Source organism: Planococcus citri, chromosome 5, assembly GCF_950023065.1.
Source record: "Planococcus citri chromosome 5, ihPlaCitr1.1, whole genome shotgun sequence".
In the NCBI taxonomy this organism is placed as follows: Eukaryota; Metazoa; Arthropoda; class Insecta; order Hemiptera; family Pseudococcidae; genus Planococcus; species Planococcus citri.
This window is the reverse complement of record NC_088681.1, coordinates 60,856,605-60,871,361: the sequence shown is the minus strand read 5'-3', so window position 1 is coordinate 60,871,361 and position 14,757 is coordinate 60,856,605. Positions and strand designations below refer to the sequence as shown.

The 14,757-nt window shown below is 35.0% G+C and overlaps 1 protein-coding gene across 1 annotated transcript; it reads right to left on the bottom strand.

Moving 5' to 3' along the window:
- Window positions 1-2,015: 2,015 nt before the first annotated feature.
- On the bottom strand, window positions 2,016-12,703 carry LOC135848787 (uncharacterized). Its single transcript, XM_065368788.1, has 6 exons — window positions 12,491-12,703; window positions 12,109-12,407; window positions 3,224-3,280; window positions 2,959-3,138; window positions 2,712-2,873; window positions 2,016-2,607 (listed from the first exon to the last, which is right to left on the bottom strand). Exons 1-6 carry the CDS (start codon window positions 12,594-12,596, stop codon window positions 2,077-2,079), a joined length of 1,335 nt encoding a protein of 444 aa, XP_065224860.1. The 5' UTR covers window positions 12,597-12,703; the 3' UTR covers window positions 2,016-2,076.
- Window positions 12,704-14,757: the final 2,054 nt, after the last annotated feature.

The following is a 14,757-nucleotide window of genomic DNA, read 5'->3' as shown; positions in this document are numbered from 1 at the left end:
AGGGTTTCGTTCGATATTGGTCAACATTTTCTGGAATTTTTCTTTTTTTGATCCATGTTATTCAGGTACTGGCAAATCTAAAAATTGGCTAAGGGCTTCAAAATATATTGAAACTATTACCATTGCATTCGGCGGGTCCACAATGAGATCTAACCTAGCTAAATTTCAGATTTTCATGTCAATTTATCCAAATTTTGTTTCGTTAAAAAACAAATTTTATTTTCCAAAATTTTTCAAACGTGCAATTTAATTGGAGTTTTGCAATTGCTCTGAGCAAGATGCTTTTGGAGAGAAGATGTGGGTGCTCAAAAAAAAAGTGAAAAATTGCGTTTTTTTGCTCTGGTTCTTATCCAACCTGTTTTGAGAAAAATTTCTGGATTCCGTAGGGTAGTATTTGAGATTTTGCATCGATCTGGCCCATTTTTATCAAAATCTAGGTAGAAAATTTGCAAATTATTTATTTTTGGGTCATACAAATATCTATGTATTATGGTCAGGAGCCCGCATAAGGATCTATTGACCCCCCCCCCCCCCGTAGATCCACCGGGACAACTTTTTTCTTAAAGGGGGAGTCCTAAAGAACATTTCTAGCTCTTGTCCTAAAAAAAAAAGGCGGCCCTACTTACAAAATGGTGGTTATTTTGATTGACAGGTCAGCCTAAAACGCAGATTTTGCTTTCCAACATAGGACTAGCATAAAAATTTTTAAACCGTACAAAGATAGATCGAAAGAGCAGGCAGAAATTTATCACCTGTCAAAATTTCAAGTGCTAAAATGCCTTTTTCGATTTTTGGTGAATTATTGAAAATCAAATTTTGGCCAAAATGAGGGAAAAAATCAAAATTTTACCAAATTGACCAAGAAAGCTGAAATTTTGGATATACCCTATTTTTGACATGCCAAATCGATTGGAAACTGTTTCAACACGTTTTGAGCAGTTCTGGAGCCTCCAGCCGATTTTTAAAACTCAAAATTCCCACAAAATTTTATCAAATGGAGATGGAAAGCCGAAATTCATTCTGCAAACTAATTTCAATCCGCTAAGAAGTTGACTACTGCTGGGTTTCAAGTCGTTTTGGAGCCTCCAGCGACATTTTGAAATGTATTATGGCGTTTTTTGGAAAGTTGAAGTTTGCGAAGTAAAAATTTCAGTTTGCTAACTCCATTTGATAAAATGTTGTGGGAATTTGAAATTTCAAAAATCTACTGGAGGCTCCAAAACGACTTAAAATCCACCCGCAGTCGACTTCGTAACGTATTAAAATTATTTCGCAGAATGAATTTCGGCTTTCCATCTCCATTTGATGAAATTTTGGGAAATTTCAAGTTTCAAAAATCTACTGGTGGCTCCAGAACTGCTCAAAACTGTTTGAAACAGTTTCCAATTGATTTGGCATGTCGAAAATAGGGTACCTATATCCCAAATTTCAGCTTTCTGGGTCAATTCGGTAAAATTTTGATTTTTTCCCTCATTTTTGGCCAAAATTTGATTTTTAAAAATTCACCAAAAAGCGAAAAAGGCACTTTAGCTCTTGAAATTTTGACAGGTGATAAATTTTTGCCTATTCTTTCGATTTACTTTCGTATGGTTTAAAAAATTTCGTGCAAGTGCAATGTTGGAACGCTAAATTTGTGATTTCGGCTAACCTGTCAATCAAAATGCACGCCATTTTGTAAGTAGTGCCACCTTTTTTTTTTTTTTTTGAGGGCAAGGTCTAGAAATGTTCCTTAGGACTCCCCCTTGGAGAAAAAAATTTGCCCGGAGGATCGACGGAGGGAGGGGGGTGCAATCCCGACGATTTTGAATTCGTATTTTGAAAATTTTTTCCTCTCCAATATTTCACACTGATCGAGCCAAAATGTAAAAAAATATCATTTATGAAACTGGGAACATATTTTCGAGTGCAATTGTTTCATTTTTTTTTTTTGAAGTCATTGTCGCACCAATTTCAAAAAATCAAGAAAAGCAGCCCAAAAATTTACAAATTTTTATTCTGTTTTGTGAAACCGATTTCTTAAATTTTATTCGTTATTATACAATGATTCTTATTCAATTTACATTTTGAACATTTATTTCACTTATTATTCGTCGAATACTTCAACGCTTCGACCTGTTTTGCTGCAAATTCATCTGTGGCTTGCTTCAATTTCTGTATTTCATTTATCACGTCTAGTATTCGAAAATTAGTCGGATTGCCATTACTGTCGATTTCATTTACTGGTACAGTGTGCAAATTGAGCAGTTCGTAGTCTGTATAAAATTTTTCTTGAAAAACATTACCGTTGGTTACATTCAAAATGCAACCGTATATCGATGATCTGAATCGTTTATCAGGTGAAAATTCCCATCCTAGGTTCGATAATGAGACTTCATCTTTGGGACAGATTTTTTCCACCTTCGATGTGGCTATCGAATCGACGTTATGCATTACGAATAATATTCCCTGGGTGTACATAGAAGTGATTGAGAAAACTTTTATGTGAATTGCTTTCCAAAAATACTTGGGAATGGGATGTTTTCCATCGTGTAAGTGCATCTTACGATTGAATTGGGATTGTGGGAGCGTGCCAAAGACTCCTGTCTTCACGTTAACCTCATCGATAAACTGCAAAAAAAAAAAAAAATGTTTCCTCATCAAAGTTGTGTGCTTACCTTTTGGTAGAATATTCGTGACTGGTTACAAAAAACAGAAAATTATGTATACCATACCTGAGTCACTTTTCGTATAAATATTTCTAAAGCTTGCCACTCATGTAGCAGCTCACGTCTCATCGGAGCAGTTATGACATTGTGTCGTGATGCGGATTTCCAATTGTCGAAGAAAAAATCATCTTCGGGGGCTAGTTGAACTTTGACAAAAGGCAATTTCGTCTAATGAAATTACAAAATAAATTAGTTCAGCAATGTTGAAGCAGGTGGAGGATTAAACTATAGCCAGATATGCAAAAAACCCAACTTTAGAATATAATTGGTCGACGTCGTATCCAAACATATCTTCGTCTTTTTGGTATTCTTCGTCGTTATAACTGATTTCTGGTTTCAAAAATTTACCAGCTGCTAGACGATATTCTACCATTTTAACTCGATGTAGCGACTCGTCAAATGTGAAATCAATCAAATTGACTATCGCAATGTACTGTGTGAATTCGATCCGTCAATTATTTAAAGTTGAAGTTGCATATGGGAAGAATCAAAATTGTGTTGAAAATTGTATGTCTTACTTCGGGTACATCAGCGTAGTGATGACTTGGCTCTTTATTTGGGTCCGGTGCAGTAACCTGAACAAATTCCAGTTTCAATAAGTATACATACTTGGAGGAGCAAACGAAATTATATTTCACACAGATGTTCAAAACTCGCCCTTGGCACAGCTTTCTTCAATTTTTAACATTAAGTAGGTGGGTAGATATACATTAGGGCGGGTCGAAAAAAAACGTAGGTCTCGGAATTTTCTGAAATTCACATATGTGGTTCCTTTTGAGTTGAAACCACCCCAAAAAAATTTTTAGCCCCCCGCGGCACCATGGGGCTGAGCCACGTGGCCTCAAAGTTGGGCCATTTTAACTAAAAATTCACGTTTTTCAGGTTTAAAGCTCAAAAATCGATTTTTAAAATTTACGGGTAGCACTCAATTTGTAGAGTTTGAGATGCTGAATCTTCATGGGAAGTTCGTTTTTTTTCTCGGTGGTCGCTTACGTCCGCGCCAAGTCCTTGAAAGTACAAAAATTGCTGATTTTAAGGTGTCAGAAAAACGTTTCCGCGAATTTATGCCCAAATGGTGTTTTGTAGGGGGACATATCAATGTAGTAAGTTGTATAAATGTAGTCGAGAGTTTAAATTTAGAGTCATCAATATGCACTCAGATCGCTGATAGGGTACACGATTCAACTTTTGTACAACATTTTAGGATTTCATCAATTTGAAAATTTCATCAGATTGCTTCCCAGCTGGCAAAGTGCTGCTAATTTGTAAGATATGCTGCTATTCATGCTGCTGAAGCATGGATGGCGGCGCGCGAACTGCTTTCATAGCTGTACCGCTATGTTTGCTACCATTTGTGCTGCTATTGCGCTACTAGATGCGCTGCTAGAAGCATTGGGTGCATGCACTGCCAGGAGCACGAATGGAAGCACGCGAACTAGTTTCATAGCTGCGCTGCTAATTATGCTTCTGTTTGCACTGCTATGGTGCAGCCAAGTATGCTGCTAGGAGCGCTATTAGTGTCATATGGGTGTGCACACTACCATTTTTTAAAGGAACAATGAAAAAAAAATATACAATAAAAACCAGTTTATAAGTGGTATAGAGGGGAGCTCGTACATTTCCCATACAATCATTTAAACCTCAGCTCTTCGTATGTATACAGACAAGACACTGGACTATTCTATTCTACAGGATATAAATTCGAGCGGTCACCCATCCAAGCTCCAGCCAGGCCCGATGCTGCTTAACTTCTCTGTTTGACTCGAAAATGGAACTGTAACATGCTAAAGAACTATTATATCTAACACAGAGCACTTCTGAAGTATATGTATAGGTAGTACACAGTTACCAAGTTGTATGTAGTATTTTTTGCCATGGCAAACAAAATGAGAATAATAGGCATTTCAACTTCTAAGTATTATTATTATTTTTTGTTATTTACGTAAACATGATGATTTATTATCATTAATATCATCATGTTGTACAGAATATAGGGCAAATTTTCACATTCCTGTTGAAATTATAGGTAGGCAGGTATGTATTTCAAATTTTCTTAAACATTGAGTTATGGTGAGTATGGTTGTTTTCCTTGTTTAAAAAAATTGATGTATCAGTTGAAATTGAATTTAGTTAGGTAATCTTTTGATCTTACAAACTATCCCTAACACCTTACCTAACTGAATATTTATGAAAATCTGAAATGAATATGCCTAGGTATGTATAAATTCAAACTTGGAACTCCTAATTTTCGTAATTATTAGGTATGTTGTCAAAAATAATAAGTTGAAAAATATTAGGTACAATATTCTGCTTGCCAATATGACAATAATAATTCAAGGATTAGGGGTAGGTACCTACTGAGATCCCCAGAGCGTTTGAAAACTTACCCCCAATTTTTTTCTCATTTTTCCTCCATTTTTTGTTCATTTTATTCATTTGTGACTCTCAGAAACTTCATTAAAAAAAACAATTGTTAACTTAGGTACCTACCTATACCTACTTTGAGTCATTTTTGTTCTCAGTCTTGGACCATAAAAAAAATCGGTGGATTCAACAAAAAAAAACAATAGGTATTTTTAAATTTTGAATTTTTCTATTGATTTGGTAATGTTTTTGAAAATTTTTGAATAATTATTTCATCCTGGAAAATTTATAAGTTGATTCTTAAAGTAATACTTAAGTACAACATTAATTTTGATATAAAAAGTTGATTTTTCTGACTTGCGGGGGTTTTTGAAAATTTATAATCTAAAATGCAAAACAGCATTAACCTTATTTTCGATGCAAAAAAATGTTTTTTCAATGTTGAAATTTTTCAATTTCAGGCCAATATTTCCTAAAAATGCGAGAATTTTGAAAAAAAAATCACTCCATTTGAGCAAAACGAGGACTACAGCTGTTGAAAATTTATGACTGCGTAAACTGAAAAACAGCATTTTTGATGGTAAAAAGTGATACCTACTTTAGACCTTGGGATTCTTTGTATTATTTGAGTCAATTCAAGCGAAGCAAAGAAAAAATGTTGAAAATTCATCAACATGGAAAGCTTTACTTGATCAGTTTTGATTGTAGAAAATAATTTTTTTAATTTTTTGAACTTGAACTGCTGTTTTTTTAGAAATTCCAAATTTAGAAAAATGAAAGTCAAGTTACTCGAGTGATATAAATTTGGAAGAAAGGATCCGCTACCAACGATTACTTGGTGGGTCATAATTTCAGGGGTAATTTTTTGAGTTGGATTGTGATTTCTAGAAAAAAAATTTCCCCTCAAAAAAAAATCTGTTTGGAAACTTGGTCTTCAAGAATATGTCATCTCGGCACCAGTTTCAAAAATCCATGAAAACTAGTATAATAAGCACAATTTGTTGGAGCATTTTTTCACATTTTTTACTCCTAAATGCACAAAACATGGTCTTCTCTCTACCTTTTTCAGCTCGTAAATTTGTAATTGTGATTTCCTCAAGGAAGACTTTTGTAAATTTAAAAAAATGTAGTAAGCCTACTATTAGAACAACGATAAAATTCTATATAAAATTAAACCATACAGTAATGGGGTCGGCGATGTGTTTTTAAATTTCTGGCACGTCAAAGTACAAAGTGAACAAAACAGTTATACTAGAATCTCGCTACCCTTTTCAGCTGGAAAAATTGTAATGGCGTCAAAGTTTATTCAAGCAATCAACAAAAAGTCATTTGCTGATATTTTACAAGCAGGCCGATCTTCTTTCCTCTGACATATTTTAAAGTCTTCTTCCCGAATATAACATTGCAACATACCTGTACATTGTACAATACCTTTACCTGACTGAAAACAATACGATTTCAACCTATTGTTTCTTTCACATGTTTTCTATATACTTAGCATGCCTGTGCTCCTTCCCCTTTACATCTTACCTACTGCAAGTATTTCAACAAAATCTGAAACAGACACTGTCTGTTGTCTGTCTATGTGTAAAAAATTAATTATACGAGGATATCAACTGGGTGTAGTGACCTATAATTGACAGCCTATAATTTTTTTGTTAGTAATACTAGGGCAGTACGCAAACTTTTCTAGGGTTTTTATGATTTTTCAATTTTTTTGATTTATTTCATACATTTTTGTAGTGGCCTAGCGAGGATTCTCTCAAGGGGAGGGACAAAACCAAATTTTTAGGCATGAAAAATCAAACATAGAGGTACCTTTTAGAAAACCTTTCGTAATGTAAAATGATTTTGTAAAAATGAAGGAAAAATTAGTACTTGAATGAAGCAAAAGTGAAAATTTTTCGAAAAAATTGATCTAAAAAACAAAAAAAACGTCAATTTTTGCGTGTTTTATTTCAAACTTTTGCTTGCAAGAGGGGCCTGAGGGACCATGGCCCCCTTCCTTCCACGCTTGGCTATGCCACTGCATTTTTGATTACGAGAAACATAACTACGTTGCAAATATTCGTCAATTTTCATCATTTACCTGATAAAGAAGAAAAATCGGTCTTTCAATTGTAAAATTGTGTTTTTCATCACAAAATACCTTCAAAATATGTTTAAAACACGTTTTTTTCACAAATGTTTTATTTGGCAGTGAGTGCTGCAATGCGCATCTATTTGCACTGCTAGCTGTGTGATTAGTAGCGCAAAGCGGCATTTGCTACCATGGCGTGAGTGGGAGCGTAGATAACTGCACTACTAGTTGCGCTACTGCGGATGCCACCAAATTCTATAGAGGTGCGATGCCGCTGTACGCTTCTATTCGCGCTGCTAGCTGTGTGATTGGTAGCGCAAAGCGGCATTCGCTACCATAGCGTGAGTGGGAGCGTAGAAAGCTGCACTACTAGTTGCGCTACCATAGCAAGTCTTTTTTTTCTTTGGTGGTGAGTGCTGCTAAACGCACCTGTTTTTGCCGCTAGCAGCATGATTAGCAACAATGCTTCTAGCTGGGTGAATAGCAGCAGAGATCGCTGCACTGCTAGTAGCGCAACGGTAGCATGGCATATTTACGCCATGGTAGTGAGCACAGCTATACACTGCCAATTTCACCGCCACTTCTCATACTACAACATTGCAAAGTAAAGTGTATTTTACTTGAAAATTTTTGAATGTGTTAGTAATAGTAGCGGTGCTACCATACGCTTCTAGTAGCGCAGCTAATTCTTTGCCAGCTGGGTTCTACCTACTTTTTTCATGTTTTCAAAAGAATTTTCATTTCATTTTTTAAAAATTCAATTTTGAATGACATATGTATCTTGGAAGTATACAAGACCTTTTTTGAAAAATGTGAAAATCGTTCAAAAATATAAAAAAATGAAAAGACAATCAAAAAACGACAAAAATTTGAGAAAATGTCTCATTTGTGTAAAATTTTGCACAGACTGCTTGTTTATTGAAAAGTACCTACCAAGAATTAATCGGAAATTCTTAAAATTGAAAGATGTGTGATGAGCGGATATGCCCTGACCACCTATACGTGGTCTTCTCGTAATTTCTCCTCAACGTAGTTTTATGATCTTGCCGGCCTTAGGCAAGATTATGCGAATCTTACTGTAGGGGCGTGATCAAGGCTATTGTGCGACAATTCTGTCGAAGCAGAGGTTCAGCTCCAGCTTTGTATTCTCTAGAAAAATCAGTCTTTTCGAGTACTTAGTCCGCGGTAGTTTCTCTTAAGCTCACCTAACCAGCTAAATAGGTGACCAGGGAGCCCTGCCTAGGCTCTCTGGAAACCAAACATTGAAGTACCCATCTGTAGATGGTGATTTTGGACTTATAACGTGTCTCGTTGTTAATTTCCTGCGTACGGACATGGTACTATTTTATATAACACAATCTTCGTTAATTTCCCGCGTAAGATTGTGGTACTTTTTTAGTCACTGGACAGATTTATCCGGAAATCTGTCCTTTGTCTCTACAAAAATGGAACTCCGACCCAGACCTGCCGAAGCGACTATTATTGGGGTCACCAGGGAGAGGCAGGCAATGTGAATATTCTAAACAGAAGCGTACTCAGACCAACCTAGGTAATCGTGTATCCTTTTATTTAGGGTTACGTGCACCCTTAATTTATCTAATTACGTTATTACTATATTTTACGTAATTGTATTAATTGGTAGATGACGATGTGTTAATCATCTATCAATTGATCTATTTGTACCTAAGAAGCTGTTTTATTTCACTTATATATGTACTTTAATTTATCCCCCTAAACCAATCTTCTGAGCCTAGCTTGCTAGCTCGCGTGTGTTGTAATCTTGCCGCCTAATCTTGGCTGGTTAGGCTGACGCCATCGAATCTCATGGCAACACAGAATAATTTATGTTTTGACTCTTTGTAAATTATTTGGTATTAATCTGCTCATTTTTGTATATATTTCTTGATTAAAATAATTGTACATAAATGCTCCTTGAGTTATCATTTCATAATCTAAAAGGTAACGAAAGGATTGTTTTAAGTGAATAGTGTAGTTTGATTGACTAAAGTCTCTCCATCTTGAGCTAAGCAGGCCTCTGAGAAATATTTCCTTTCATAGCGAATATTTCTTAGAATTAGCCTAACACAAAATTATAGGAATTTCTCTCATACTCAATTAATATCATAATCCCACTGATAACTAGTCTCTCTCACTCTCACTATTACAGATGATTTGTCAAAACTGCAGAAAGTGTCATAAAAATTGTCAAAATTGAGCCAAAAAAAAACAGTTTTTATTTTCAAAATTCAAAGTACGAATTAACCTGAATAGTCGGGGAGCCCACTTAAGGATAAATTGCATCCCCCCCCCGTCGATCCTCCGGGACAACTTTTTTCTTAAAGGGGGAGTCCTAAGGAACATTTCTAGCCCTTGTACTCAAAAAAAAAGTGGCCCTACTTACAAAATGGCGGCCATTTTGATTGACAGGTCAGTCGAAATCGCAGATTTTGCGTTCCAACATGGGACTTGCACAAAATTTTTCAAACTGTACAAAGGTAGATCGAAAGATCAAGCACAAATTTATCACCTGTCAAAATTTCAAGTGTTAAAGTGCGTTTTTCGATTTTTGGTGAATTTTTGAAAATCAAATTTAGGCCAAAAATGAGGAAAAACAATCAAAATTTTACCAAATTGACCAAAAAAGCTGAAATTTGGGATACACCCTATTTTCGACATGCCAAATCGATTGGAAACTGTTTCAAACCGTTTTGAGCAGTTCTGGAGCCTCCAGCAGATTTTTGAAACTCGTAATTCCCACAACATTTCACCAAAATAGAGTTGAAAAGCTGAAATGCATTCTGCAAACTAATTTCAATACGCTACGAAGTCAACTGCAGGGGGATTTCAAGTCGTTTTGGAGCCTCCGGCGACCTTTTGAAAATTCCTGGAGCCTCCATCAGATTTTTGAAATTTTAAATTTTCACAACATTTCATCAAATGGAGATGGAAAGCTGAAATTTACTCTACGCTCCAATTTTAACACCCTCTGAAGACGACTTCAGGTGGGTTCAAATCATTTTGGAGCCTTCAGCGCCTTTTTGAAAGTTACTGGAGCCTCCAGTTGATTTTTGAAATTTGAAATTCCCGCAACACTTTACCAAATGGAGTTGGCAAGCTGAAATTTACTTTGCAAACTAATTTAAATAAAATATGAAGTCGACTACATGGTGGTTTTAAATGGTTTTGAAGCTTCCAGCTACTTCTTTGAAATTTTAATTTTCCAAAAAACACCATAAGTCCTCTCAAAAAGTGGCTGGATGCTCCAAAACGACTTGAAATCCACCAGCAGACGACTTCGTAGCGTATTAAAATTAGTTTGCAGAATGAATTTTGACTTTCTATCTCCGTTTGATGAAATTTTTAGGAAATTTAAAGTTTCAAAAATTTACTGGAAGCTCCAGTTATTTTTAAAAAATCGCTGGATGCTCCAAAACGACTTGAAATTTCCCCTGCAGTTGACTTCGTAGCGTATTGAAATTAGTTTGCAGAATACATTTCAGCTTTTCAACTCTATTTGGGTGAAATGTTGTGGGAATTTCGAGTTTCAAAAATCTGCTGGAGGCTCCAGAACTGCTCAAAACGGTTTGAAACAGTTTCCAATCGATTTGGCATGTCGAAAATAGGGTGTATCTCAAATTTCAGCTTTCTTGGTCGATTCCGTAAAATTTTGATTTTTCCCCTCATTTTTGGCCTAAATTTGATTTTCAAAAATTCACCAAAAATCGAAAAACGCACTTTAGCTCTTGAAATTTTGACAGGTGATAAATTTGTGCCTGATCTTTCGATCTACCTTTGTACAGTTTGAAAAATGGTGTGCAAGTCCTATGTTGGAACGCAAAATCTGCGATTTCGACTGACCTGTCAATCAAAATGGCCGCCATTTTGTAAGTAGAGCCACTTTTTTTTTTGAGTACAAGAGCTAGAAATGTTCCTTAGGACTCCCCCTTTAAGAAAAAAGTTGTCCTGGAGGATCGACGGGGGGGTGCAATTTATCCTTAAGTGGGCTCCCCGACTAGAAAAAATAAAAAAAAACTCAAAGACCACAAAAATCCTTTTTCTATTCCACTTTAATAGGCATCGCGTTGATGCTTATCAATTTATTTTCGATTTTTGTCCTTTTTCGATGGTCTATCATTTTTTCATATTTTTGAATTAAGTATTTTCACATTTTTCAAAAAAGGTTTTGTATACTTCCAAGATACATATGTCATTCAAAATTGAGTTTTTAAAAAATGAAATGAAAATTCTTTTGAAAACATGAAAAAAGTAGGTAGAAGCAATCTGATGAAATTTTCAAATTGACGAAATCCTAAAATGTTGTACAAAAGTTGAATCGTGTACCCTATCAGCGATCTGAGTGCATATTGATGACTCTAAATTTAAACTCTCGACTACATTTATACAACTTACTACATTGATATGTCCCCCTACAAAACACCATTTGGGCATAAATTCGCGGAAACGTTTTTCTGACACATTAAAATCAGTAATTTTTGTACTTTCAAGGACTTGGCGCGGACGTAAGGACCACCGAGAAAAAAAACGAACTCCACAGGGAGATTCAGCATCTCAAACTCTACAAATTGAGTGCTACCCGTAAATTTTAAAAATCGATTTTTGAGCTTTAAACCTGAAAAACGTGAATTTTTAGCTAAAATGGCCCCACTTTGAGGCCACGTGGCTCAGCCCCATGGTGCCGCGGAGGGCTAAAATTTTTTTGGGGTTGTTTCAACTCAAAAGGAATCACATATGTGAATTTCAGAAAATTCCGAGAGCTACGTTTTTTTTCGACCCGCCCTAATATACATACAATAGGTAGGTACTCAAAATATTGTTTGAGATTAACACCGAGGATAATCAGGACCTCGGAGAAGCCAATTCTTGGATGGTGAGAAAGGATTTTATAGGTACTTAAAAAATACATATCTTTTGCTGATGCTACGATGTTAAAATTCTTACCGGAAATCCAATGGCGTTTAGACCATATGTGTAGTCGGGCTTGACCTTGTAAACATGCGATTTGATTGGTATTTCGCAATAAGGAGCGACAGCGAATTTTTCTTCTTTTTGTGCACTTTCTTGTATTTTAAAAGGAGCGGAAATTTGGTTCAACGGGCATGCTAATAATACATCGTGATGGAGATAGTCTATCACGAAGAGTCTTTGGTCTGTGACGTCACGTATTACATCATATATCAGAGTATACTTATTGGTTAAAACTGATTTTCTTAAATACAAAGGTTCGTACAGGCCTAAAGCTGTGAATGAAAACGATTCAGTACAGATATAAGTTGACGTAGCTTACTTGATCTCATGGACAATTTTTTTAGCTTGGACTTACCAAAATGGATCGTGTTCGTAGCAACAATGATGAAAAAACATAATAAAACTTTTCTTTCATTTGAACTCATTTTGAACACTCGACTGTTCATTTTTTTTTTAAACATCAATGATTTGATGGCAGCAGATATTTGTGAAAATCCACGAGTTATTCGGCGATTTATGAAAAAAAAATGACGTCTTGAGAACTATTTGAAATGTTTTGCAATTTGTCAATAAGAAAACCTGCGTGAATATCGCTCCGATTTGTTCGTCATTGAACATTGTTTACAGCTGAAATATGTTCAACGATAATGCTCCCGAATGTCAATTTTTTTCCACTTGAAAACCAGCTCGTACCCTTGCTTTGTTCAGGCTGTTCGCTCAAGCTCGCATATCACACCTGCGTCAATATCGCTCTCATATTTTGTTCGTCATTGAACATTATTGTTTGCAGTTGAATAATGTACAACGATAAAACTCACGAATGTCAATTTTTTTTTCAGTTAAAAACCAGCTCGCCTCCTGTCATTAAGACGTATTCTCTGCCCCCCCACCTTGGAAATTCAGAGTCAAGGGGCTCACGCTTTCCTCCACACATTTGGAAAGTATTACATAGGTACCTCACGTATTGCGTTTTATGCATAATAAAACACTCAGTCAGCAGAACTCACTTCCTTATGCTTTCTTTCATCAGTGATTTTTCAAATTAAATGTAAAGTTTGAACAAGAAGAGAAAGAGACGCTCGCTATTGCTAAAATTTTCAAAGTTTTGCATTCCAACAAAAATTGTAAAAAGTTACGTTTTCTGTCAAAAAAGCCAGAAAGTCTCGTTTTTCACCAAAATATTCTAAAAATATTCGACTTTTCGTAAAAAATTCCAAAATACTTCCACATTTTTCGAAAAATTTCCCAGCAGTTTGGTCGTTTTTGCCACATACGTAATTGCCAAACATTCTCACTTTAAACCAGAAAAGAGGCCTTGTATTTTTTCTAAACAGTTGGGGAAAAGTATCAAGTTTTTGACAAAAGTTTTGAGAACAAGCAACACTTCTTCGCCAATATTTACCCAAAGTCTTGTTTTTTTGTCAAACATTTTGAAAAATGATTGCTCTTTACCAAAATTGTTGTAAAGTTGCATTTTTTACATACAATTTTCAAAAATGTTTACTTTTTCTTTCAAAAATGCTAAAAAAAGCATTTTTTTTTTCCAAAACGTACGGTGAAAAATATTAAAAAATCATATTGCTTCTTTTGCCAAAAATTACGAAAACGTCCATGATTATTGCTGAAATTATCGAAGCGTTGCTTTCTGCTGAAAGTATCTACAGGAAAAAGTTGATTGAATAAATAAGTACACTTTTATGAATGATCTCTTAGAGATCGAAACACGTGTCTCTTATCTGGTAAAATTCAATTTGTAAAAATGTGTTTATTCAATCGGGATGTTGTGGGGGGAGGGGGAACATAAAAGTGAGGTACTTGAAAAAAGTCTCGCTATTTGTAAAAATTTTCTAATGATCGTTTTAAACCAAAACTTTCTAAAAATAATCGCTTTTTGTAAAAATTTCCATAAAGTTGTGAAAACGCCAAAAAAACACTGCTTTTTGCCAAAAATTGACGATTCCGGCTTTCTCTAACATTTCTAAGAAGATTCACTTTTTTTTTCCGAAAATTTCCAAGAGTTTTGCCTTCTAAAATTGTCAGCGTCTCGTTTTCTATACCAAATTTGATTCTAATATCAGCTTTTGTCAACATTGTCATAATGGTTTTGTTTTCACCAGAATTTCTGAAAAATTTCGCTTTTCTGCGGAAGAATGTTCAAAAAGTCTATTTAATCCAAAAACTGCTCAAAAGTCTCGCTGTTTTGCCAAGAAAATTATCAGAAAGCCTTGCCTTTTGCTGAAGTTGTCCATATCTTGCTTTTTTTACCAAAAATTGACAAAAAGTCTCTTTTTTTTAAAAAAAGTTGTGAAATAATCTCACTTTTTCAATAGAAAATCATTATCGTTTTTTTTGTGTAATAATGTTGCAAAAAAACTCTACTTTTTGCTAAAATTCTCCAAGTTTCAGTTGGTTTTTATTGTTTTAATTTTAATATGTATTGTTTCGTAATTTTTTTGACATTAAATTTTATTTATTTTTCTATTTTTTTAAAAAAATTTTTCTACATTAAAAAGCTTTGCTCACGTTTTGTAATTTTTTTTTTTAGTTTTTTTTTGGTACCTACTTTTTCTTTGGGAAAAATTTAGTTCGAGCTTTCGAAATCACATTTACCCAAAAGAAAGT

Coding starts and splice junctions, on each gene's coding strand:
- LOC135848787 (XM_065368788.1), bottom strand. CDS start 12,596: ATGTTTAAAAAAAAAATGAACAGTCGAGTGTTCAAAATGAGTTCAAAT. Junction 3,281..12,108: donor TAAACGCCATTGGATTTCCG/GTAAGAATTTTA, acceptor GAATTTGTTCAG/GTTACTGCACCGGACCCAAA. Junction 3,139..3,223: donor ACTACGCTGATGTACCCGAA/GTAAGACATACA, acceptor GAATTCACACAG/TACATTGCGATAGTCAATTT.